General features: G+C 38.7%; 1 protein-coding gene across 2 annotated transcripts; it reads right to left on the bottom strand.

The window, feature by feature from the left end:
* Positions 1–1,642: 1,642 nt before the first annotated feature.
* LOC129658951 (protein Mdm4-like) lies at positions 1,643–3,860 on the bottom strand. Of its 2 annotated transcripts, none has more exons than XM_055589852.1 (2): positions 3,565–3,860; positions 1,643–3,097 (listed from the first exon to the last, which is right to left on the bottom strand). In XM_055589852.1, exons 1-2 carry the CDS (start codon positions 3,713–3,715, stop codon positions 2,442–2,444), a joined length of 807 nt encoding a protein of 268 aa, XP_055445827.1. In that variant the 5' UTR covers positions 3,716–3,860; the 3' UTR covers positions 1,643–2,441. The 2 variants fall into 2 exon arrangements, with proteins under 2 accessions (XP_055445827.1, XP_055445826.1); XM_055589851.1 differs by having other exon boundaries at positions 1,643–3,506; positions 3,602–3,860.
* Between the last annotated feature and the right edge of the window lie 21,791 nt (positions 3,861–25,651).

The raw sequence follows: 25,651 nt of genomic DNA, 5'->3' as shown, positions 1-25,651 counted from the left end.
CAACTAACGTATATAACATAAACATCAATTAAATTGTCTTTCCTACAATCAATATGAAAAGGGGAAATACCAGCGCAGTATGATATCATTAGTTCACTTATTCATGTTTCTTTCATGGCAACTTTACCATGGAGCTCATAGTCTTGGGGGCAGGAGGAGAAGGGGACGACAGAGGATGAGATGGCTGGATGGCATCACTGACTCGATGGACATGAGTCTCAGTGAACTCCGGAAGTTGGTGATGGACAGGGAGGCCTAGCGTGCTGCGATTCATGGGGTCGCAAAGAGTCGGACACGACTGAGCAACTGATCTGATCTGATTTGATATTTAGACTATTTTTGTTTAACAGCAAAATAGCTGAAAATCAGGATAATGCTAGACTCTTGTCTCTAGAGTAAAACCAACCTAAAGGATGTCAGAATTTTCAAGAAGATTTTTGTTGTTGTTGTTCTTACATTCATTCAACAGATCTGATTACAGTTAGTAAAAAAAAAAAAAAAAAATAAAGGTATCTCCAGATATGCTCAATATACTGGATTTTTTTTTTGAATGGTATATTATTTTTATTGCTGTAATTGACAGACTTGGAGCAGAAGCAGAGTCTATTCAGAACCATTTATATTAATAAATAAATGCACTTATCCATTGAGGTCTTTATTTTCAAATCCCTGGACTCATAGCCTCCTTTTGTTCCTCTTTTTAGTACTAAAGTGTTCCTGATGATGAGGAGCATCTGGCCACAAACTATTGTTTCTCATTAAAAGGACATGTCTCCAAAGCTTTTGGGGATTCTTTGTGCTGAACAATGCAGACTCTGAACATTTTGCCCTTTTCATAATCTGTAAATGTGTGTTGTTGCTACTGCTTCTTGCCTAGGGTACATGCTTGCTTTTTTAGCTCAGCTTCTGAGCTTCTAAATATGAGATGGCTTGCAATCAGTGACTGCATGTCCTTTTGTTTGGCTGACATTTGGGTTTCACTGTCTTTTCTGGTCTCTGCCATCAGTAAATATAATACAATAATAAGAGTGGTAGTGATCTGAATCAACAGTCACTTGGGGGTAATCTTAAATTTATTTTGTGTATTTAAATTGCTTCTTAGAATGGTGAATTCTTGGCTTAAAGCACGTCAGTCCAAGAGATAGAAAACTGGACAGGGGTACAGATTCCTGTTTGGGTCATAAACCTTCCTGGGCATTAACTTCCTCATCACCGAGAAGCAGAGAATTATTTCCCTATTGCTTCCATGGGGCTCTCGTGAGCTCTATCCAGACACTGGGGAGAATTTGACTTACTAAATCAGTCTTTCAAATCATTAGAGAAATTTCTATTTGGCCCGCACAGTATGCATTACCTTTGGCCACGTATAACTATGCCATCTTGTCCTTTTTTGACTTCCAAGTTTCTCTGCCAGCTTCCTAGGTTAAAGGAACAATGAGATCTGTCTAAATGAAATATGTTGTTTCTGCATAAAAAAGATTTACATGAAAACAAAATAGAGAGATAGAGACAGAGATACAGAGTACACTTGTTTCTTGTAGGGCCGGTAGGCTTTGGTTCCAGGTACTTGTAAATGTTTTTGTCTCTAGATATGAGAACTGGTGCTAATTTTTATTACTGTAGCTCCTCAAGAAGAAAAATCTTTATTTTTATTATTATTTTTTTAAGTACTTAAATTTATTTAAAAAATTTAGAAGTCAAATTCAACATGTGCAAAAGGAAAACTAATCGAGGGTGAGAGTCATGAAATGATGTAGGAACTGCCTAGAAAAGGATAGAAGAAAACATTCTGAGGAGACAGAAATGTGCTATTGCTTGCTTCAGGTGGCTGCTGAGATGTCTACAATTCAGCAGAAGGGAACACTTTATTGCTTGCTAACTACACCTCAATTTTTAAAAGGTGCAAAAAGTCATGTGTACTTTTTCAAAATTGTTTTTTGAGGTATGTTAGCAAAAATGTTGGATATCACTGTTCTAGGCACTTTACAAAAATAATCGTTTCTCTGAACCACACAACATAAAGTAGTCTACTTTATACATTACTTACTTATGCTTTTTCATTGACAGCTTTAGTATCTTTCTAATAGTCACCTTGGATTTTGATGCCCAAGAACATTCCCCACCAGAAAAGAATAGTAAGAAATTAAATTAAATAAAAATGAATGTATTTCTATGTGTACTGCTCCCTCCCAGATGCTCATCTTTGAAGACAGAATGAGTAACTTCTCTTTTAATGTTAATAGTCTCCAAATTGATAATCTAGTTCTAAAGAACTTATTCTCAAATTCTATAAGTTTAGAGGTAAAAATGACCTAGAACATAAAAGTTCACGTGAATAAATGAAAGTATGAAATGGGTCACCCCTGCGTAGAGATGCTCAATACTGATATTTGGACACATGACCAGCTGTGTTACTATCTGTCTATAATTCACTGATTCAGCTATGCTACAAAAACCTTAATAACCAACTGAATCTCTTTCTTGCAAATAGGACAAGAAGCCCCAGCCTTCTTTAGTCTTCTGGCACAATGAAAACAAGTGACAAGATGGCCTGTCCTCCCATGAATAATGTTCCCGTTTCGTGGTCTTTTCTCACACAGACTACATGGCTTCAAAAGATTCTGGCAATTCTCCATGTTTTCTGTATCTTTTCTCTGTTCAAAAAGGTTATCTGATTGTTCTCCCATGCTTGATATGGTCTCCTGGCTTTCGGAACTATGAGCCAAATCCAAGAATTCCACCGAGTTGCAAGGATCAAAATGTTTCGAGCTTTCTTCCTTTATGTATGTATCTTTAGGTCTAACAACTGGAGCTGATACAGTTCTTCTGCAGTCAGGGACATCAACTCCTTCACTTTCTTGCTTTTCAGGTATGGCAGTGATATCAGACGTGGAGAGAGAATGGGTTAACCTAGAACAATCTGAATACCAATCCTTTCTCAAGGCCCAGCAACGAAAACAGTACCTCTTGCTTGGAGAGTTAAATTTCTTGCACTCAGTACACTGCCACTCATCCTCAGAGGTAACTTCTATATCAGTATCGTCACTTATGGATTTAGGGTCCTCAAGGTCATCATTTTTTCCCACTTCAGTCACCTTTTTGTCCATCAATTTCCCTACTTCTTCACTTGTTTGCTCAGGATCAGCAGCTTCGACTTTTTTCCCAACACCAAACTGCTCCGACACTGACTCATTCAAGAACCACAAGTCGTCCGTGGTGTCTGAAACAATGGCAGTACCTATATCCTGATTTGTCTGTAAATCAGTTGAGCCATTACTTCTAGGTGTATAGTTATTTCTCAAGTTTCCTAAAAACCACCAAGGCAAGCCAGCTACATCCCACTCCTCAAACCCGAGGTCCAGTCTTGACGTCTCTTCTTGAGTTAAATTTGCTACCAAGTCTTCATCTTCTCTAGAATTTTTGCATTTATACTGTGAGGTAGGCAGCGTGGGAATATTGCCTTCTTCAGTTCTTTTCCTGGAATTGGAACTTTCCTCTACACTTTGCTGTAGCAGCAGTAGCTAATGTGACAAGATTCTTTCTTAGCATATCATAGAGAGGGCTCTTTAACAGTGAACATTTCACCTTGTGCACCTGCTGCTTGCAGAATCTTCAGAAGAGGCAGTTTTGGTCGTACCTGATTGGTTTGTTCTGGAGAGATCCTGCAAGCACTGTCAGATGCTGAACACGGGGCAGAGGTGGAAAGTGATGTCATTTTGGCAGTGAAGTGACGTGAAGTCTGCTCACGGCCGTTCCATAAGTCGCTTTCCGCCGAGCCCAGGATTGTGGGGGCGTCACTCAACTGTTCCTAAGGTCTTAGCAGCATTTTAAAACGGCGAGTAGTGAAGGCGCAACTTCCGGCCTCCAAGAAAAATCTTTAAATCAGGATAGTTAGCATGACTCCTTTATTAAAAGGAGAAAAATAAATAATTTAGAATTAAAAATAGTGTATTATTATGGATATAAATGGTGGGAGGGAAAGGAATGTAATTTTACTCATGGTAAATACAAATTAAATCTCAACCTGTGATGGTTGCAGTTGATTTTCTGAGAAAGAGGTTTCCAATAAGAAGAGCAGTGTTGGATATGAGAGGGCAGATAACAGAAATGGAAAACAAAATAATTTTCTGCATGTATCAATTCCTAGGATATAGTTATAAACATTTTTTTGTTGTTGTTGTTTAACCCTGTCTTGGGATATCATACAGCTTTTCTGGGACTCTACACATAATTGTGGGCTTGTTAGGATGAAATCAGGAAAGTGATTTTCCTTATGAGAAAATGTTCATGTGTGAAAGAGAGCTTCCACAAACTACGAAAGGAACCCAGGTGTAAGATGGATAAGAAAAAGTAGTGGGGACCACCTGGAATTTGGCTCAGCAAGAATAGAGGATGGGCCTGGCTGAGGAAGGGGTGTTTGAGGTGGGGGGGAAAAGGATTGATATTATTCTATATGCAAAAGTGTTGTATGAATTGCTCTAAACCCAAGAGACTGAACTTGCTGTTTTGTTAAATTTTATTTTATTAACTCTACTTTTGTGTTTTTTATTCTCTGTAAACAAGTTATGTTTAGCTCACTCATATTTGAAATAGAGAAATGCTAGTCCTTCAAACTAACCAGCTAGCTTCATCTCAAAATCTGTTATTAATTTTATGTTATGATTTCCTTAAAAACAATGCATCTATTAAAATGGTTACCAGCAATGGTAGCCTGTAGGCACAATTCCAATTAAAAGGTGATGTCACTTAGGCTATAATGTAAGTAAATTTCTAAATATACATTTATCAATTTTTTATTCATCTTTCTATTATGGGTCCTCCTGGAAATGGGACCTCCTAGAATTTGAGATAAGCAATGACCCTTTCATCGCTGAAATCTTAGTTTTAGTTTAAAAAAATGAAGTAATGTATTGATAGAAACAGGGTTTCAACAACTGTGAATTTCAAAAGTTTAAACAAATTAACACTTAAAATTATAACTCATTATATCCTTCAAATGGCAGTTATATAATTTACAAAAATATAGGCATGTTGGTGTACTATATGTAGGTCATGTGGTTAGGGATTGGATATAAGTTTAAAGTTCTCTGATGATTCTTTTTGTGACTGTCCACATAGTCTTATCCAGAAACAATGACAAAGTCTAAACTTTAGGATCGTTGTGTGAGATCCAGGGCCAAATGGCACTCAAATGTTTATCCATGAGTTTGTCCTTACTTGAGTCAAACAAGAAGTCTTCACAGGGGAATAGAGCTTGAGCAGGGCTTTTAAGCTTTGCTTAGGAAAAAGAAAAGAGTATTAAGAAGTCCAAAGCAGTAAAAATAGTAGCAGAAATGCCAATAATTTGGGGAACTACAGTAGCCAGGGTTTAGCAATGACATTCGTCCCCACTGAGTATGGCTTGTTGTTCAGTCGCTAAGTCGTGTCTGACTCTTTGTGACCCCCATGGACTGCAGCCTGCCAGGCCTCCCTGTCCCTCACCATCTCTCAGAGTTTTCCCAAGTTCATGTCCATTGAGTCGGTGATGCCATTCAACCATCTCATCCTCTGTCACCCCCTTCTCCTCCTGCCCTCAATCTTTCCCAGCGTCAGGGTCTTTTCCAATGAGTCAGCTCTTTGCATCAGATGGTCAATGTATTGGAGCTTCAGCTTTACCATCAGTCCTTCTGATGAACACTCCTTTAGGATTTCCTTCAGGATTGACTGGTCTGATCTCCTTGCAGTCCAAGGGACTCTCAAGAGTCTTCTCTAGCACCACAGTTTGAAAGCATCAATTCTTTGGCATGCTACCTTCTTTATGGTCCAACTCTCACATTCGTATATGACTACTGGAAAGACCATATCTTTGATTATACACAACTTTATTGGCAAAATGATATCTTTGCTTTTTAACATGCTGTCTAGGTTTGTTATAGCTTTCTGTCCAAGAAGCAATCATCTCCTAGTTTCATGGCTGCATTCACCATCTGCACTGCTTTTAGAGCCCAAGAAGAGAAAATCCATCACTGCTTCCACCTTTTCCCCTTTTACTTCCCATGGAGTGATGGGACTGGATGCCATGATCTTAGTTTTTATAATATTCGGTTTTAAATGTGAAGCCAGGGGGCCTGTCTGACTCATAGCACAGCAGCCATGCACGGCCAGTCTCAATGGCAGTGCAGAACTTGGGAAAGTCATGGCCTTAGGAATGTCCTCTGATGAAGAATCTGCAGGCTTATAATGTTGTGTGGAATGTTGCTGTGTTGAAAAGCAGTAGTTGTGTGTGTTTCTCCTCTTTGGTGTGGATCAGCAGGGCTGAGGCAGTGGGTGTGCATATTACAGAAGTGTGAGCAGAGACCAGAAGCCAAAGGCACATCTGCTTACAAATAGGATTGGACCAGGAATGAAAGTCTCATTCAGATATTGGTAGTCAGCTCACACTACCTATCCCAGCCTCAATTTCCTTATCTGTATAGAGGGAATAGTAATTTCTGTTCTTTCTAACTCTTGGGGAAACTGGTTCTGAGTCAAAGCATGAGATAATATATCTGAAAATGCATTATAAACACAACATCATATATACATGTTCTCAAATGGACAAATAGTAGTACAAAAATCAGATAAAATCCTCATCATCTGAAGGCAAAGAAGGGAAGTATATCTACAGTCTGTGATCTTTTACCATGAGTGTTGACAGTAAATAATTGAAGTTGAAAAAAATAAAAAGAAAATCTTAGTGGTCTTCCCTCTTTTCTTTTCTTTAATAAGAGCTTTGTAGAATATAGCAAGAACTGGTCTGAAAGAACATGCAAGGACACCTGAAATTAAATAGGAATATAAAGCCTTTAAAAATGAAACATGAAAACTAGCTTTCCTTCGCTAGCTAAATCCTGAATTTATTGCCCCATGCTGCTTCTATTAGCATTGATAATTAAAGCAGTATATGGAATGTATTGCATTTGATGTTAACAGTGTCATGCTGGCTGCTGTGGGACCTGGCCTGATCTTTCTCCCCTCTGCAGGTAAATCTTTGAGTTCACCTTTACAAAGCACATTAAACATTCTGGAAGAGACTCTTTAAACTTGTGGATTCTCTAGTGATCTCTTAAGTATCAGAAGCTCAGATTAGAAGATGACATCTTCTAATCTTCTGACTACCGCCTGACCTATGCTAGCAACGGGATGGAATAAAAAGCCATTACGCTTCTTATTTTTGCTTTTGTCTGACCTTGGGGATCCATTGAGACCAGAAAGAAAAGATCAGTCTGTCAGAAGTATACATCTTTTGCATGTCACACTTGCTTTCTTTAAAAAAGAAAGTAAGTAATACTTTTATTAAAAATAGTGATGGTAAATAATTTTTATAATATTTTATCAAATTTGTATATGAGCAAAACAGTAGCATTTAACACATATAAAATTAAATATGTTTAAACCTCACTTGCTCACTATTGAATTCATTTAGATATTTCTATGATACTTTACAGGTCCTTCTAGTTTATTCAGTGTCTTATTTTAAAAGGAAGCACTGGACTTCATTCAGTTGCTCCACTAATGTCCTTCTCTTATAAGATCCCACCCAGGATAAAACATTATATATTTAGTCATATGTCTCCTTAGTCTCCTCTGGTCTGCAATGGTTTTTTCCTTATTTTTCATGATTTTGACAATTTTGAAGAGTATTGGTTGGGTATTTAGTAGAATTTTCCAGGCAGGAGCAGGATACCATACTGGAGCAGGTTGCCATCCTCCTACTGCAGGTGGTCTTCCCAACCCAGGGATCGAACCAGCATCTCTTGCTTCTCCCGCATTGGCAGGCAGATTCTTTACTACTGTGCCACTTGGGAAGCCCATTTAGTAGAATATATCTCAATTTAAGTCGTGTAATATACTTATGACTAGATTAGAGTTATGATATGCTTTGACTTACTTTTGTAAGGTTAACTCAGCTATCACTTCTTTTCTGCCAAACCAATTTTGAGTGGTAACTGTTGTCCTCTTTATTCATTTTCTTTTGCTGCTTTGCAATTAACACAGACTTAGTGGCTTAAAAGAACAGACATTTTCCAGTTCCTGTTCTATAGGTCAGAAGTCCAGGCAGGATTAATTGAGTCCTTCTCTGCTCAGGGTCTCACAAGCTAAACTCAGGTTTGGCTACACTACATTTCTGTTTGGGGGAAGAATCCACTGCGTTTTTGATTCAGGTGTTGGTAGAATTCAGCTCCTTGCAGTTGTAGCCACTTGCATTCACTGCTACATGGCCCCTTCTTCCTTCTGGGCCAGCAGTGGGAGAATCTCGCTTGTACTGGAATCCCTGTTACACTTCATTCCTCTGTCACCAGTAAGAGCTTCGTCCCTTTTAAGAGTTCACTTGTTTAGCTCAGGGGCACCCAGGATAATCTCCCTTTCTCAAAGCATACTGTGCTATAGAACATCATCATGGGAGGGCCAATCTCATCATGTATACACCAGTGTTAGTCACTTGGTGGTGTCTGACTCTTTGCAACCCCATAGACTGTAGCCCACCAGGCTCGTCTGTCCATGGTGTTCTCCAGATAAGAATACTGGAGGGGGTTGCCATTGCCTTCTCCAGGGGATCTTCGTAACTCAGATATTGAACCCTGAGTTAGGATCTTTCTGCAATGTAGGTGGGCCTGACCACCCTCCAAAGAGAGGGGATTATACAGGGCTTGTCCATCAGGGAGCAAGAATCTTGGGGATTATCTCAGAATGCTGTCTACCACATAGTCCACATGTACTCATCAGTGTTGGCAAATTAGATTGAGGATATCTTGTTTATTTGCTCAATAGATGCTCCATGTGGCAGGAACTTGGTAATATTAATACTATCCCAATTCCCTGTGTGCTTAACTATGAAAAAACTAGATCTGTGCTTCTGCCCCAACTGAACACATCTGAGAATTGGCATACATTTTTCTACATCCTGTAATTAGAATAAAGTTTTGTTTTTTTTCTCTTTTGCTATTTTAGCTTCTTTGTGGTCAGCAATTTAGAGGGACTTTGGGTTATTTTATTGATTTTTTTTTCATTTTTAATAAAAAACTTCAACAACACTAAATGGGCATCTTCAGCAGTATTTAATATAAGTTCTGAATTTCACTTGACACACTCCATCAAAATATCAACAATTAATCTTCTTTCATTAACCAGTGAAACCAAAATTCTGGGTTTATTTACATCATATAGTGCTTTGATCAGCTTCCTTTGAGGCTCAGATGGTAAAGAATTCGCTTGCAATGCAGGAGACTCAAGCTGAATCTCTGGGTGAGGAAGCTGTCCTGGAGAAGGGAATGGCTATCCACTGCAGTATCCTTACCTGTACAATCTCACGAACAGAGGAGTCTTGACAGGCAACAGTCCAAAGGGTTGCAAAGAGTCAGACAGAACTGAAGTGACTAAGTGTGCAGCAGTGCTTTGAAATATATGATTTTAGTTCAGAATACATATCAATAATAAAAACAATAAGAAGAAAAGATCATGATCTCTCATTCATTTTACAAAGCAAATCTTTTGTGAGGGACAAATGCCACCTAATATTGGCACTACCCCTGAAAAATACAAACTGAGAGCTAAGCTGTGTTGTGAGTATAACAGGACTAACGCAAAAGAACAATGTAAACAGGAAGGCTCTAAAGGTTAAAAGAAAGGAATAATTTTGTGACATGAGCGTGGAGGCCATGATACTTCTGTGGAGGCTTCTACACCCCGATTCTTTGTTTCAAATGTTCCAGGAAGTGTCTATGCAGCTGTCAGAAGCAAATCTCAAACTGATGGTTGGCTGTCCAGCTGTTACCTGTTCCAAAGAATCTCAGCTCAAATAATATAAAGAAGACTTTACTCATTTACTGGTTTTGAAATGGTTTTCTCATGCTCTTTTTTTTCCCCCCTTCGGAAAATATAACCTTACATTTCAGACACTAAATTGAAGGGCAGAATTCTGAATCTAAGTCCACAGGGAATCCATTTTTGTCTCACCAGGTACTTGGCATCTCCAAAACTCAACAATGGACCTGGTGGCTGTAGACAACATCGACCTTATTATTGCTAGCCTTTCCCTGAGGCCTAACATTTCTGATCTTTATTGCCTCACAATTTAATTGATACCTTTATTTATAAACTGGAACTTACCTCTGCTTCATCCAGCTCACCAGCCTACACTTCAGTCTTGTTCTGAAATGCACTGAATTACTTAAGTGCTGTTAGATTGGCTTCACTCTACTTGTTTAGTCCCTAAGTCATGTCTGATTCTTTGCGACCCTCTGGACTGTAGCCTGCCAGGCTCCTCTGTTGGTGAGATTTCCCAGGCAAGAATACTGGAGTCATTGGGTTGTCATTTCCTTCTCCAGGGGATCTTTCTGACCTAGGGATTGAACCTGCATCTCCTACATTGGTAGGCAGATTCTTTACCACTAAGCCACCTTACTCTGCATAATCACATAATCATAACCAAGAGAGGCTGAACTTAGTGGGGATCCAAAGGTGAAACAATTTTATTTTTTTCAATTGCTATTTCCAAATACGTTTGGTTAGGTCTCCTTTTCCTTGTCATCTTTCATGTCATTTTGGGTGAATCTCAGCCTTTCTGGTTTCTTTTAGTTATTAGAAAACTTAGCCCCAACTAGTCCAATTTAAAAGTTGTGCCTCAGATCTTATTCAGACCTCATATTTATTCTCTCAGCATTTGTGAGGATTAAGCCTTAAGGACCTGGTAGTGGGAAAGTTGTGGTTTGTTCTTTCCTTTCCTCCTCTCTACCTCTTGCCCCCTTTTTGTGTGTTCAGGAGTAGGAGTTAGAGAGAAGTCAAGTCTTTTTACTTACCTGAGACTGCTGTAGGTCTTTATTGACTGCTGAAGCTTCTGTGGATTATCATTCGTTAACTGACCATTACTGCTGTCTGCACTGCATGTGTGCTAAGTCGCTCAGTCGGGTCTGACTCTTTGCGATGCCATGGACTGTAGCCCACCAGGCTTCTCTGTCTGTGGGATTCTCTAGGGAAGAGTACTGGAGTAGGTTGTCATGCCCTCCTCCAGGGGATCTTCCTGACTCAGAGATCGAACCTGCATCTCTTATGTCTCTGTCTCCTGCATTGGCAGGCGGGTTCTTTACCACTAGCGGCCACTGGGAAGTCTGCTGTCTGCATTATGGGCAGCTACATATTGTCTCTTAATGTGAGAATCACTTGTGAATGCTTTAGAAGGCCCACTCAAACCTCATCACTGCACTGAATATGATGTGAGCCAGGCTGCTCTGACTCTTCATGAACCTTCCAAATCCCTGTACTTTTTGTAGTGTCTACTGGACTCACAGGAAATACAAGGATCTTTATTGTGAGAGAAAACTCTGCTTTCTCATGGGTCCAGAGGGCATGTCAGCAACTCAGTTACATAACCAACTCAGTTCCACCTAGGGAAGGACGTGCTCACGCTTGGTTTGAGAGTGGGGTAGAAAATAGAAAAACTATTCTCTCCCTAGGCTAATAATTCCTTATTCCAACAAATCTCCCTCTAACATTTTCTTCAGCTCTCTCTGGTGACGTACATTCACCATGGATAGGGTATGTGAGAGATCGTTGGGAGGAGCAGAACAAGTATGGCTCAGTTCCTCATGAGTCCTAGGGAGGACCTTTGGCTCTTAATTACTGTAGGTCCTTTACAAAGGCGAGATACTCATGGCCTATTTAACTCCAGCTTTGAATGCCACTTGTATGATTGCCAGATAAAATATAGAATATGCAGGTAAATTTGAATTTCAGATAAATAAGGGGCAAATATTGTACAGGTCATATTTATACTAAATAACTATTATCTTGTTTATCAGAAATGGAAACTTAACAGGGTCTCCTATATTTTTATTTGCTAGATCAGACAACCCTAGATGCATAATAGCAGAAAAATCTCTCTCTGTAACTGATTATACTTCTAGGTGTCAGACTCTGTGCTGACATAAGCATTTTACATAGCTTATGTGTTGTTTTGCCAGCCAGGTATTACTACCTGCTTTATCTAGGGACAATTATTGAATTTCAGAGAAGGTTAGTGAAATGGCCAGGATCACTCACAAACACACAACCGGTCAGGGTCAGAGAGAGGGTTTGGGTGCAGATCCTCTAGATGTGCCTCCTGATCCTTGTGTACACTTTGTCACATTTTCCTGTTGTTATTCCATTCCTACCCCGGGCCCAGGAATCCCAGTCAGTGCCCTCTGTGTTGGATTCACAGCTACTTCTCACTCCACTGGTCACATCTTCCTACTTGGTTCCATTTTGTTTCCACCATTAATGGATAACATAATGTGTTCTAAATTTCTCCTGGGAGTTAAGCCTGATTAAGTGCAGGTGGATAATATTTATTGTTTAGTCACTAAAGCTCCTTGCTTATTTTCTATCCTGGTGAATTGATTGCCAGAGATGTAAAGGAAACTTGATAGCCTCCTTTGCTTTTTTTCCCCCTTGAGCATAAAACAAGCCCAAGTCAAGTGACACCCTACATTTCTTCCCCCGTGAGTCCATTCACCATATTTTCTAGGACAAGAGTGTCTAAAAGGAAGAGGAGCTCTCAGAAAACTGAAGGAGTTGCTTGTCCACCACCTCTAGAAATGCCTCTAGGTTCTTTCTGGTTTTCTTCTTGCCAAATATCCATGCCCCCATGATACTCCCACCTGTCAAAGATAAGCACAGCCAGACATATTGTTAAGGTGGTCAGGACAGATTTTAATCAGTAATACACTACTGCAGTCGAGAAAAGATTCCAGGCTGAACTGAACTCAATTTCAGCTTGTACAGAAGTGATTGAGCATTCTAAAGGGGGAATGTGGAAATAGGAAGGGTGTTATATAGGCACTTAGTAGATTCAGGGAAGTGAACAATTATAACAAGTGAGAAGTGGGAATTGATCTGTGCGAAATCCATCTGGGTTGGTTAACTGGCACTTATTGAAGCCAAGCTTCTACTGTCATATACAGACAGGGGCCCTATCTTCAGATGTTGATTGGAACAGATTCTTCAGAAAACTTTGAGCTTTCTCAGGCAGACACTTTAAGGGGGAATAAGATTGTTGCAGGGAAATAGTCTTGACCTGTTAGAAACTACATTAATGTGTTCAAACCCTTATAGACCAAGGTTTAGGGCTGGTTGAGGGCTAGTTTAGAAGCGAGCCCAGGGGTGCCTGGCCAGAGTTAGGTCAAGGAGAGAATCTTTGTCACATCTAAATTTCAGGAGATCTAATAGCTCAGCTGGTAAAGATTCTGCCTGCAATGTGGGAGATCTGGGTTTGATCCCTGGGTTGGGAAGATCCCCTGGAGAAGGGAAAGGCTACCAAATACAGTATTCTGGCCTAGAGAATTCCATGGACTATATAGCTCATAGGGTCACAAAGAGTTGGATGCAACTGAGCAACTTTCACTTTCAAACTTGGGGAGAAGGAGGGTTGAATAGGCTTCATGATCTCTACTTTCTCTCTGCAACTAGTTGATTCACTGGGTTAAAGCCCTAAATTCCAGCCTCTGGCATGTCTATAGGGTTCTCCCTTCTTGCTTTCCTTCACGGCTCATCATTCCTGCTTCCGAGAGAAGGATCAGGTAAGTGAAGAGCACATGGAACCGACTCTATGAATGATGGAGAAATAATGAGTAGAATTTAAGGCCGAGAGTACAAATATAAATAGACTGATTGAATGGGAAATTAAAATAGTGTAATAAGTAAACAGGACTTGCAGTACTTGCAAAACAGAAACACAATACTTGAGTGCAATCTCAAAAATGACAGAATGATCTCTGTTTGTTTCCAAGGCAGACCATTCAATATCACAGTAATCCAAGTCTATGCCCCAACCAGTAATGCTGAAGAAGCTGAAGTTGAATGGTTCTATGAAGACCTACAAGACCTTATAGAAAGTGAAAGTGAAGTTACTCAGTCGTGTCCGACTCTTCGAACCCCATGGACTGCAGCCTACCAGGCTCCTCCATCCATGGCATTTTCCAGGCAAGAGTACTGGAGTGGGGTGCCATTGCCTTCTCCGTGACCTTATAGAACTAACACCCAAAAAAGATGTCCTTTTCATTATAGGGAACTGGAATGCAAAAGTAGGAACTAAAGAATTTGGCCTTGAATGTACAGAATGAGGCAGGGCAAAGGCTAATAGAGTTTTGCCAAGAGAACGTGCTGGTCATAGCAAACACCCTCTTCTAACAATGCAAAAGAAGATTCTACACATGGACATCACCAGATGGTCAATTCTGAAATCAGATTGATTATATTCTTTGCAGGCAAAGATGGAGAAGCTCTATACAGTCAGCAAAAATAAGGCCAGGAGCTGACTGGCTCAAATCATGAACTCCTTATTGCAAAATTCAAACTCAAATTGAAGAAAATAGGGAAAACTACTAGACCATTCAGGTATGACCTAAATCAAATCCCTTATGATTATAGAGTGGAAATGACAAATAGATTCAAGGGATTAGATCTGATAGACAGAGTGCCTGATGAACTATGGACGGTGTTCGTGACATTGTACAGGAGGCAGTGATCAAGATGATCCCCAAGAAAAAGAAATGCAAAAAGGCAAAATAGTTTTCTGAGGAGGGCTTACAAATAGCTGAGAAAAGAAAAGAAGCAAAAAGCAAAGGAGAAAAGGAAAGATATACCCATTTGAATGCAGAGTTCCAAAGAATAGCAAGGAGAGATAAGAAAGCCTTCCTTAGTGATCAATGCAAAGAAATAGAGGAAAACAATAGAATGGGAAAGGCTAGAGATCTCTTCAAGAAAATTAGAGATACCAAGGGAACATATCATGCAAAGATGGGCTCAATAAAGGACAGAAATGGTATGGACCTAGCAGAAGCAGAAGATATTAAGAAGAGGTGGCAAGAATACACAGAAAAACTGTACAAAAAAGATCTTCATGACCCAGATAATGACGATGGTGTGATCACTCACCTAGAGTCAGACATCCTGGAATGTGAAGTCAAGTGGGCCTTAGGAAGCATCACTACGAACAAAGCTAGTGAAGGTGATGGAATTCCAGTTGAGCTATTTCAAATCCTGAAAGATGATGCTGTGAAAGTGCTGCACTCAATATGCCAGCAAATTTGGAAAACTTAGCAGTGGCCACAGGACTGGAAAAAGGTCAGTTTTCATTCCCAATCAAAGAGAGGCAATGCCAAAGAATGCTCAAACTACCACACAATTGCACTCATCTCACACGCTAGTAAAGTAATTCTCAAAATTCTCCAAGCCAGGCTTCAATAGTACGTGAACCCTGAACTTCTAGATGTTCAAGCTTGTTTTAGAAAAGGCAGAAGAAGCAGGGATCAAATTGCCAACATCTGCTGGATCATGGAAAAAGCAAGAGAGTTCCAAAAAAACATCTACTTTTGCTTTATTGACTATGCCAAAGCCTTTGACTCTGTGGATCACAATAAACTGTGGAAAATTCTTAAAGAGATGGGAATACCAGACCACCTGACCTGCCTCTTGAGACATCTGTATGCAGGTCAGGAAGCAACAGTTAGAACTGGACATGGAACAACAGACCTGTTCCAAATCGGGAAAAGAGTATGTCAAGGCTGTATATTGTCACCCTGCTTATTTAACTTATATGCAGAGTACATCATGAGAAACACTGGACTGGAAGAAGCACAAGCTGGAATCAAGATTGCAGGGAGAAATATCAATAACCTCAGATATGCAGATGATACCACCCTTGTGGCAGAAAGTGAAGAAGAACTAAAGAGCCTCTTAATGAAAGTGAAAGAGGAGAGTGAAAAAGTTGGCTTAAAGCTCAACATTCAAAAAATGAAGATCATGGCGTCTGGTCCCATCACTTCATGGCAAATAGATGGGGAGACAGTGGAAACAGTGGCTGACTTTATTTTTTGGGACTCCAAAATCACTGCAGATGGTGACTGTAGCCATAAAATTAAAAGACACTTGCTCCTTGGAAGAAAAGTTATGACCAACATAGACAGCATATTAGAAAGCAGAGACATTTGTCAACAAAGGTCTGTCTAGTCAAGGCTATGGTTTTTCCAGTAGTCATGTATGGATGTGAGAGTTGGACTATAAAGAAAGTTTAGTGCCACAGAATTGATGCTTCTGAACTGTGGTGTTGGAGAGGCCTCTTGAGAGTCCCTTGGACTGCAAGGAGATGCAATCAGTCAAACCTAACGGAAATCAGTCCTGAATATTCATTGGAAGGACTGATGCTGAGGCTAAAACTGAAACTCCACCTGATGGGAAGAACTGACTCATTTGAAAAGACCCTGATGCTGGGAAAGATTGAAGGTGGGAGGAGAAGGGGATGACAGAAGATGAGATGGTTGGATGGCATCACCAACTCAATGGACATGAGTTTGGGTAAACTCTGGGAGTTGGTCATGGACAGGGAGGCCTGGTGTGCTGCAGTCCATGGGGTCGCAAAGAGTCTGACGCTACTGAGTGACTGAACTGAACTGAATAAGTAGACATGTAAGAAGTAACAAAAAAAGCAAATGAATGAGGAAGGAGATTTACAGCATAATTTAGTAAGGTCAGATCGACTAAAGGTTTATATCCATTACTTATTTTAAAACAGTGTCCAAGTATAATTGAATGTGTGCTATATAATAATTTATTGGTATTCTCACCACTTTCTCTTAAGTTGTCTGAAGACAGTTTAGCAGAAAGACACCATCTTCTGATGAGTATGCAATGGGTCAGTGCTTCTAGGTGTAATACAGAGGCTGACTATTGATTAACACATTATTTATGAGACCATTTTTAAAGGAGTCATGAAAATATATTGCAAGATGGCTGATAATACATTATAATATAATATGCTGGACATTATGAGAATGGTGCTTAGTTCTAACCTACTATCAGGAAGACATGTGGTGTGGTTTGAATCACTGAAGCAGTTTAAGGTAACAGTGAAAAGCCTTTTATTTTTTAATTTTGGAGTTAAATGTACATAGGAGGTGCTAGAATGTTATGCTAGTCCTATGATATTGGGTAAGTCACGCTTCTAAACCTAGTTCCCTCAAGAAAATGCAGAAAATAACAAACTTCTATTTAAATAGTGCGAATTAAAGAAGGCAATGCATATAAGCACTTAACACAGGGGCTTGCACAGTACAATAGTCAGTGGTAGCATCCGCTCCTCCTTCTCCTCCTCACTGTCACAGTGCTTGTGACCAACAGCACATTTGGGGCATGGGTGGTTTGGATATGCCCTTCCTAGTAAGACAGGACTCCTGCAGTCAGTATTATTATTTATGTTACTGTTCAAGACAATACTAGCATGCTGCGAGAACTATCTTAAATTTTGTTTTTACACTCATTTTCAATAAAAGTCACAAAAGTGGGGTTTAGAGTCATATAGGTAGTTGATGAGGAGTGAGAGTATCTGAATTTTCATTTTGACTGGCTGCCCATTGCTCTGTGATTTGAAAAAGGTATTTCATCTTCCTAATTAAGAATTTTTTGTCTGCAAAATGGAACATTTGGAGGAAATAATTGCAGGTATCTACTCCACGGCAGAAGTTTTAGTTTAGCTATGGTTTTCTATATTCATAACGAACTGCTAGAGTAAATTTCCTTCAGAGTTAAACTAGTCATCGCACAGATTACAAATATGTTTAGCTGTTTCTAACTGATTATCTAAAGTCTTTAAAAAGCAATTAAGGTGGAGAAAAAAAGCCCAAAATGAAGATTTAATTATATTTTTTAAGGATAAATAATTTGTTTTAAGTTATATAAAACACAGAAAACAAAGGAAGCTATCAAGAAAGAGATCACTAGTTATGCTCTCTCCCTCTACAGACTCCCTCCCAGTGAGATAACCATTCTTGACATTAAACCATGGATTACCTGGAAATTTAATGTGTGCATAAAAATATAGAAAGTAGGATTATGTAATATGTGCCTTTCTAATTTAGCAGTTTTATCATAGACAGTTAATGAAATCAAACAGCATGATTATATCATTTTAAATAGCTGCATAGTATTTCTTTCTATTTCTTAATATTTCTATTTCCTGAATCTGAAAAAAAAAAACATTTAATATTGTTTGCAATACTTTATTATAATAGGCAATACTTTGAATATTCATTGCTTATTTATGCAAGAATGCCGATTTGATGAATTTTTAGAAATTGCCTTACTGGTTAAAAGATTATGCATGTACAATTTTATATACACATATATATTATATGGGCTTCCATGGTGGCTCAGCGGTAAAGAATCTGCCTGCAATGCAGAAGATGTGGGTTCCATCCCTGGGTTGGGAAGATCCCCTGCAGAAGAACATGGCAATACATTCCAGTATTTTTGCCTGGGCACTCCTATGAACAGAGGAGCCTGGAGGGCTATAGTCCATGGGGTAACAAGAGTCAGACATGACTTAGTGACTAAATCACTACCACCACCACCATATATATTTACATATATATATATATATATATAACCAAATTACTACCCTGTGTGTGTGTATGTATATATGTATATACGTATATATATTTGTATATATCTACTTATGGATAGAAGTGTCTGTTTCTGAAAACTCAGCATTGAGTATTATCATTCTTTTAAATATGGGTCAGGGTGGAAGGCAAATGAAAAAAGAAAGCTATCTCCTTGGTCTTTTAATTTTTATTTATTTATTTATTTATCAACATTTTATTACTAGTGAAATTGGATATATCTTAGTGTGTTTAATAACCACATGGGGTACTTGTTTCTTTCTTAAACATTTTGGAGGAGCTCATTTCTTCAGAAGTGTATTAAATACCAATCTGTTGTATATATTGTAAATATTTTTTTCTTTAGTTTCCTTCTAATTTAGTTTAAGAAATTTAGGTGAAGTTTATGAATTTTATGTATCAAACCAACAGCTTCTTCTTTTATGGCTTTTGACTCTCATGTTCTGTTCAGAACATTATTCCCCAGTTAAAGATCATGAAATTATTCATTAAAATTTTACTAGGTATTTTATTACATTTAAATCTTTAATCCATTTGGAATTTATTGTGGTTTCTATAAAATGCTTGCAGCTATTTTTAATGATTTTTCCATAGATGACTGGGTTCTATGGTTACTCACACATGTTAGAGGGGATCGGAATCAATTAAAAACCAATAATGAGATACAGTGACTAGTATATTAAATGCCCACTTGACATCCAACACTAGCGTGGCTGCCTCCTAGCGTCCATAAAGCATCACAAGGGGGAGCCTTCGTGCTTTAGTAAATACGTCTATCTCCTGCTTTCCAGGCACTCCTTTCATTTGTAGCTTTTTTGTTCAGCCTTGATATGTTTCTTTCTTGATCAAGCAAAAAAGTAGTGTATTGAGGTGGTCAAGGGAAAAAAAAAAAAAAAAACCTGGAAAAGATGAGCCATGCAGGCAAAATTACTAAATATTACTAAGTCTGTACTGAATTTGTTTTTGTTTTCTGTGCATAGTAAAAGGATTGAAAATCTCTCTCATTATTCTCTGGTTTCCCAAACAGTTATTGGGATATGCATCCTTAGCAATGGAATTCAGATCCATATTTAAAGTTGTGGACTTGAATGAAAAGTAAAATGAGGAGCTGTATATTATGTGACTTTTTTTTTCCTGGCAATTGTGCTGCAAGTCAGTATGTGTCAAGGATAACATGATGGACACTAGCCAGGATTTCTCCCCACCCCTATTTATTTATCAGTTGGTCACATTGTTCAATTAATTAAATATGTTTGACTTTACTGTTTTCCTATTTGCATACCATCCCTTTGCAGAACTCTTTTAGCTACACATTTGGGGACCTAAGGGCCATCCTCTTTGTGGTTAATCATCATTAAATGATTATTTTTCTAAATTTTTTTCTCAGTAAAATGCAAAATTCTACAGAATTTTATTTTGAGTGAAAGCTCTTGCACTATGCCTTTTTTGGGGGTACTTAACTCTCTAGAACGACAAATGGGTACTGTCAATCTTTTTCCTTGGCTGTGAAGCATATGCTTTTATGAATGTTTGGATGATAGGCAGAGTATAAATGTGAAGTCCTCTTAAAAGAGGGTAAAGAGGCTCCCAAATACTCTTAGAGGACATATCCAAGGCTAAACATATGGCCTTGTCATCACAATTTCCCACATTGCCTTTCTTGTGGTTTTAACCTTCTACTTTATTTATTACCAGAAGGCCTTATCTCTCTAGCCTGCTGCTACAGACTGCTAGGCCAGGATGTAGTGAAAGCACAAAGTAATGAAACAGGATGATCATAAATAGAAGGGAAATGGCCACAGCCTCTGTCTGTGTTACAGCTGCCCAGGTTCTGTAACCTGAGCCAAACCATGCTAAAGAGACATAATGTTCCACAGTGCTAATCATGCTTCCATTCCTGTTACATCTGGTATCACCAGAAGACTTTAGACCTCGTGAATGTCAAGCCTTTTCTAGGAAAAGTGTCAGCTGAGGGAAGAAGGGAAAGGAAGACAGCTAGAGGAGCTTAAATGCTAAAGTGCCATTTAAAGGACGAATAGTTCAAGTGAAGAAATGTCATGCAAATGAATTATGTGGTGGGCTTACAGTAGGAAAGTGAGGAGGAAAAACAATGACTACTGCTTGACGAGTGTAGTAGTGTAATTTTTTTTTCTGTGCAGCCCTTAGCAAAGTTATCAAACAAGAGCCTCACACCCCGTGATGAGTGAGTGACAGGTGGTTGACTTCAGCAGGCTGGATGATAATTGAATTAGCACTTTTCAAAAACTGGTCCAGTTTTGGCCAAACCTTATTGGTTGTAGTTAGTGCCAGGGCTTCTTAGGGAGGTCTCAGGGTGTCCCTTCCCTCTTTCCCCAGGCAGAGAGAGAAGAAGGGGAAGTAAGAAATAGGAATTTGATTCCTGAGCCCAGATGCCATGTATGGTCAACTACAGAAATATCATATCTTTATAATTAACTTTAAAGTTTCTATAACAATAGTAAGATATTTTTGGTTGTAAGGGTGAAAAAGAATTTTTAAGTGATAATGTATTTTGTTTGGAAAGGATACATAGCTGAGAACTTTAATACATGATTGCTGTGAGCATCAGTTGATGCTAGCATTTTGGAGGAGAATTTGTAATAATCAAAGTGTATTAAATCCTTGGATCTCACATTCCACATAAGGGAATTTATTGTATAAAAACACTAATTTAAGTCAGTAAAGTATAGGATGTCAGAGAATTATTTATAATAGTAAAACAAAATCATCCAAATATCTATTAAGATAGAAATCATTAAATTAAAAAATAGAAATGCTAAGTGCTGTGCTGTGCTTAGTTGCTCAGTTGTGTCTGACTCTTTGCGAGCCCATGGACTGTAGCCCACCAGGCTCCTCTGTCCATGGGGATTCCCAGGAAAGAATAGTGGAGTGGTTGCCATGCCCTCCTCCAGGGGATCTTCCCAATCCAGGGATAGAACCTAGGTCTCCTGCATTGAAAACAGATTCTTTACCAGCTGTGCTACCAGGCAAGCCCAGAAATGCTAAGTAGCCATTGAAAAAATAAAGTAGAAATATATATATTTCTTTTTCTGGGATCTGACTCTTAGAACCCATTTGGACTTGATCAGATTATTTTGTATCTCTGCCTCAGTTTTCTCATCTGTATTATGGGCAGAATAATGATATCTACTTCACAGGGTTTCATGAGAAGCAAATGGATAATGCATTGTAAAATTTTTAGAACATTGGCACATAATAGGGACTTAGCTAATTTAAATCTTTACAGTTATCATTTTTCTGTATCGGCTTGAGAGAATGTACAAGATAAACAGAAAAGGAAAGTTAAGAAGTCTGTATAGGTAGTATTATTCCACAAAGATAAAAACAGTAATATTCATTATACTGATGATTCTTATTGTCTCTGAACATGGTTTTAAGTGGGCTTTACATTTTACCTTCTTTATTGCTAAAATGTTCGAGTTTTTTAACTGTCAAATTTTACCTGATTTGTGACCTGTGGCACATATTAATAATTACCCCCACTGCCTCATTTTTCTTGGCTCCCACAAGAGGTTATCATGATGTTTCATATAGTCAGAGGAGCTATCATTCTTATCATGCAAAGTTCATGGCTTATATTAGGCTTCACCCTTGGTGTTGTACATTCTATGGGCTTTTACAAATGTATAAGGACTTGTATTCACTATTATAATATCATGCATTATGATTTCACAGTCCTAAAATTCCTCTGTGCTCCACCTATTTATCCCTCCTTCCCCCAGGCCCTGGTAACCATTGATTCTTTAACTGTCTCCAGGTTTTTCTTCACCAGGAAGTTATATATAACACTTGGAATAATACAGTATATATTCTTTCAAATTAACTTCTTTCATTTAGTAATATGCATTTAAGCTTCCTCCTCATTTTTTTTTTTATGGCTTGATAACTCATTTCTTTTTAGCACTAAATAATACTTTGTTTTCTGGATGTACCACAATTTATATATGCATCCATCTACTGAAGGGCATCTTGGTTGCTTTCAAGTTTGGCAACTATGAATAAAGCTGCTTTAAGCATTTGTGTACAGGTTTTTGTGTGGACATATTTTCAGCTCAGTTTTAAAAAACATTTTCAACACATCATTTGACCATTACTTTTTGAAAACAAAATAAAAATGAATTATTAGCATAATTAGATAAAAGCAAATAGATCCAAAATTCAAATCCTAACTTTTAATTACTAGATTCAATAGGCTTATACTTACACTTGTCAAATTGATACCAAAATTTCCAAATGCTTACTTTCAGTTTATGTATTTACTTTATCTTGGACCAGAAATAGTTTGTGGATTGACCCTAGTCCCCACACACTTTGTGTAGCATTTATGCAGAGAATTCCAGATATATGAGAAAAGAGAGGTCAGGATATCCCCTCCTTTCATCTTGAAAACTCATGTTAAGCCTTTAAGGATCAGTTTTTAGCCTTCTCTGACTCCTCCTGTCTGGTCAAGCTGCCCTTTCTTTGATTTATGAAGTGATGCCTGCAGCGTTCTCCAGAGGTGCTGACTGGCTGCCTTTCAGTCTTTTACGTGCTGCTTGGATGCAGATGACAACTCCGTAACCTAGACACCTACCATAGGGCCAGGCACATGGAAGTAATCCAGTTGAAGTTATTAATAGCTAAATGAATAAATAGAAAAAACAAATTTAGCTTTAAAAAGGAGCACTTATCTTTGCCACTGTAGATTCAATAAATCAAATAACCTTTAGGTATGAAGTCAAATTCTATTATCATTTTGTATACTATAATGTGGATTTAAATTTACATTGAGTCAGCTAATGTCTCTAGTTTTGGTCGAGGCTCATCTTGTTTCTTTCAGGAAGTTTTCTCTTTCTCATTTTTGCTTTGGCCAGCAGTTATCTTTCTGCTATACTTTGATGCTGGAGTAGGTATCTTTTCCAAATAATAATGTAAATAGTTACCAAGGAAGTGAAAAAAGTCTCATGTAATTAGAAATGCTAGCCATGAAATTAAAAGATGCTCACTCCTTGGAAGGAAAGTTATGACCAACATAGACAACATATTAAAAAGCGGAGACATTACTTTGTCAACAAAGGTCCGTCTAGTCAATGCTATGGTTTTTCCATTGGTCATGTATGGATGTGAGAGTTGGACTATAAAGAAAGCTGAGCACCGAAGAATTGATGCTTTTGAACTGTGGTGTTGGAGAAGATTCCCGAAAGTCCCTTGGACTGCAAGGAGATCCAACCAGTCCATCCTAAAGGAGATCAGTCCTGGGTGTTCATCGGAAGGACTGATGTTGAAGCTGAAACTCCAATACTTTGGCCACCTGATGTGAAGAGTTGACTCATTGGAAAAGACCGTGATGCTGGGAGGGATTGGGGGCAGGAGGAGAAGGGGATGACAGAGGATGAGATGGCTGGATGGCATCACGAACTCAATGGACATGGGTTTGGGTAGACTCCGGGAGCTGATGATGGACAGGGAGGCCTGGCATGCTGCGATTCATGGGACACGACTGAGCGACTGAACTGAACTGAACTGAAGGTCTATATTATTTGTGATATAATTTCCTGGAATAAATTTTGCATAATAACAAGTCCAGTACTTCCATTCCCTTCATGATTGACCAAGTGCTATGAATAAAATAATATGTGATAATCCAAATCAATGTTTAAATCACCTGAGGACTTACCACTAAGAGAACTATCCCAGATATTCAGTGTAACATATTTCTAGCCAGAGGTGGTCAGATACCCCAGAACACAGGTTCACATTAAAGTTAACTCAGTTACTTGGTTCTTGTGCTGTTTTTTTAAACTTGTCTTTCTTTGCAGGGACTGTTCCTGTTTCCTTCAACTCCTTAGTCATTTCTCCTAGCAGATGTCCTCAGGACTGACTTTTTGAGAAAATCAAAGCCGACTTTTATCTTCTCCCTTTTTTTCCTCAAAATATTTCTCCATGTGTGCCTTAAGTCTACATAGTCTTTTAAATTCTACCTTGACCTCTTGAGTGTCCCTAACTTCTTTTCTCAGTCTTCCTCCTTTTTGGCATCCTAAAGACTTGTATTAATTATACCTCTGACCTGAGACCCTCCTCCTTTGTTATGTTTATGATATTACATTGCCTCTGAGTCCTTAAAATCCTAAAATCTCTTTTTTAATTATTTTGTTTTAATTTTGCTGATTCTGTCTCTCTGGATAGTGTTTGTCCTAAGGTAGTAGTGAAGAGAAAGAGAAAGAATTAGATCCTTGAATGTGGTTTGGATGTGCGTTGACAGGGCTTGCTGGTGAATTTGATGAAGGGATGAGTGAAAGAGGAATCAAAGATGAATTTCTAGTTTTTAGTTTGAACAACTGATTGAATGATAGTGTCATTTACTGAGTAAATGGGAGGACAAATTTGGGAGAAGTCAATAGTCAAGAGTTCTATTTAGACAATATTAAGTTAGAGTTAGATGATATTCCCTGGTGGCTCAGATGACAAAGAATCTGCCTGCAATGCAAGAGACCCAGCCTGCAAGGCAAGAGACCCATATTGGATCTCTGGATTGAGAAGGGAATGGCTACCCACTCCAGTATTCCTGCCTGGAAAATCCCATGGACAGAGGAACCTGGTGGGCTACAGTCCATGGGGTTGCAAAGAGTCGGACACTACTGAGCAACTAACACACACACACACACACACACACACACACACACACACACACACAAGTTAGAGATGCTTGGTAGACAGTTAAATGGATATGTCAAGCTAGCAGTTGAGTATACCATCTGGAGTCTGGGGTAGGGAACAGGTGGGAGGTGTGCATTTAAGAGTCATAATCATACATGGAGAAGCATACATTGATGCTTTGCATTTGGATGAGACAAGCTGTAGATGTGGTTCTCAAAATGTAGTGTGCATAGAATCACACATAGGTTGACTTGTTAAAACAGAAATTGCTGGCCCTATCTTCAGAGTTTCTGGTTTAGTAACATTGGAACGGGGCCTCCAAATTTTCATTTCTAATTTTCCCAGATTATGTTATGACTGCTGGTCCTAGGTCTACACTTGAGAGTCACTGAAGAAGAGAAAGGATATAATTAAGGAAGGAAAGAGAAGAGGGCTGAGAAATAAGGTCTAGGTATGCCAACATTCAGAAATTTTAAGAAAAATTTGAGAAGGGCCACTTGAGACATGAAACAATTTAGAACACA

This window comes from Bubalus kerabau, chromosome 8 (assembly GCF_029407905.1).
Source record: "Bubalus kerabau isolate K-KA32 ecotype Philippines breed swamp buffalo chromosome 8, PCC_UOA_SB_1v2, whole genome shotgun sequence".
Classification (NCBI taxonomy): Eukaryota; Metazoa; Chordata; class Mammalia; order Artiodactyla; family Bovidae; genus Bubalus; species Bubalus kerabau.
This window is presented reverse-complemented; position numbering and strand designations above follow the sequence as displayed.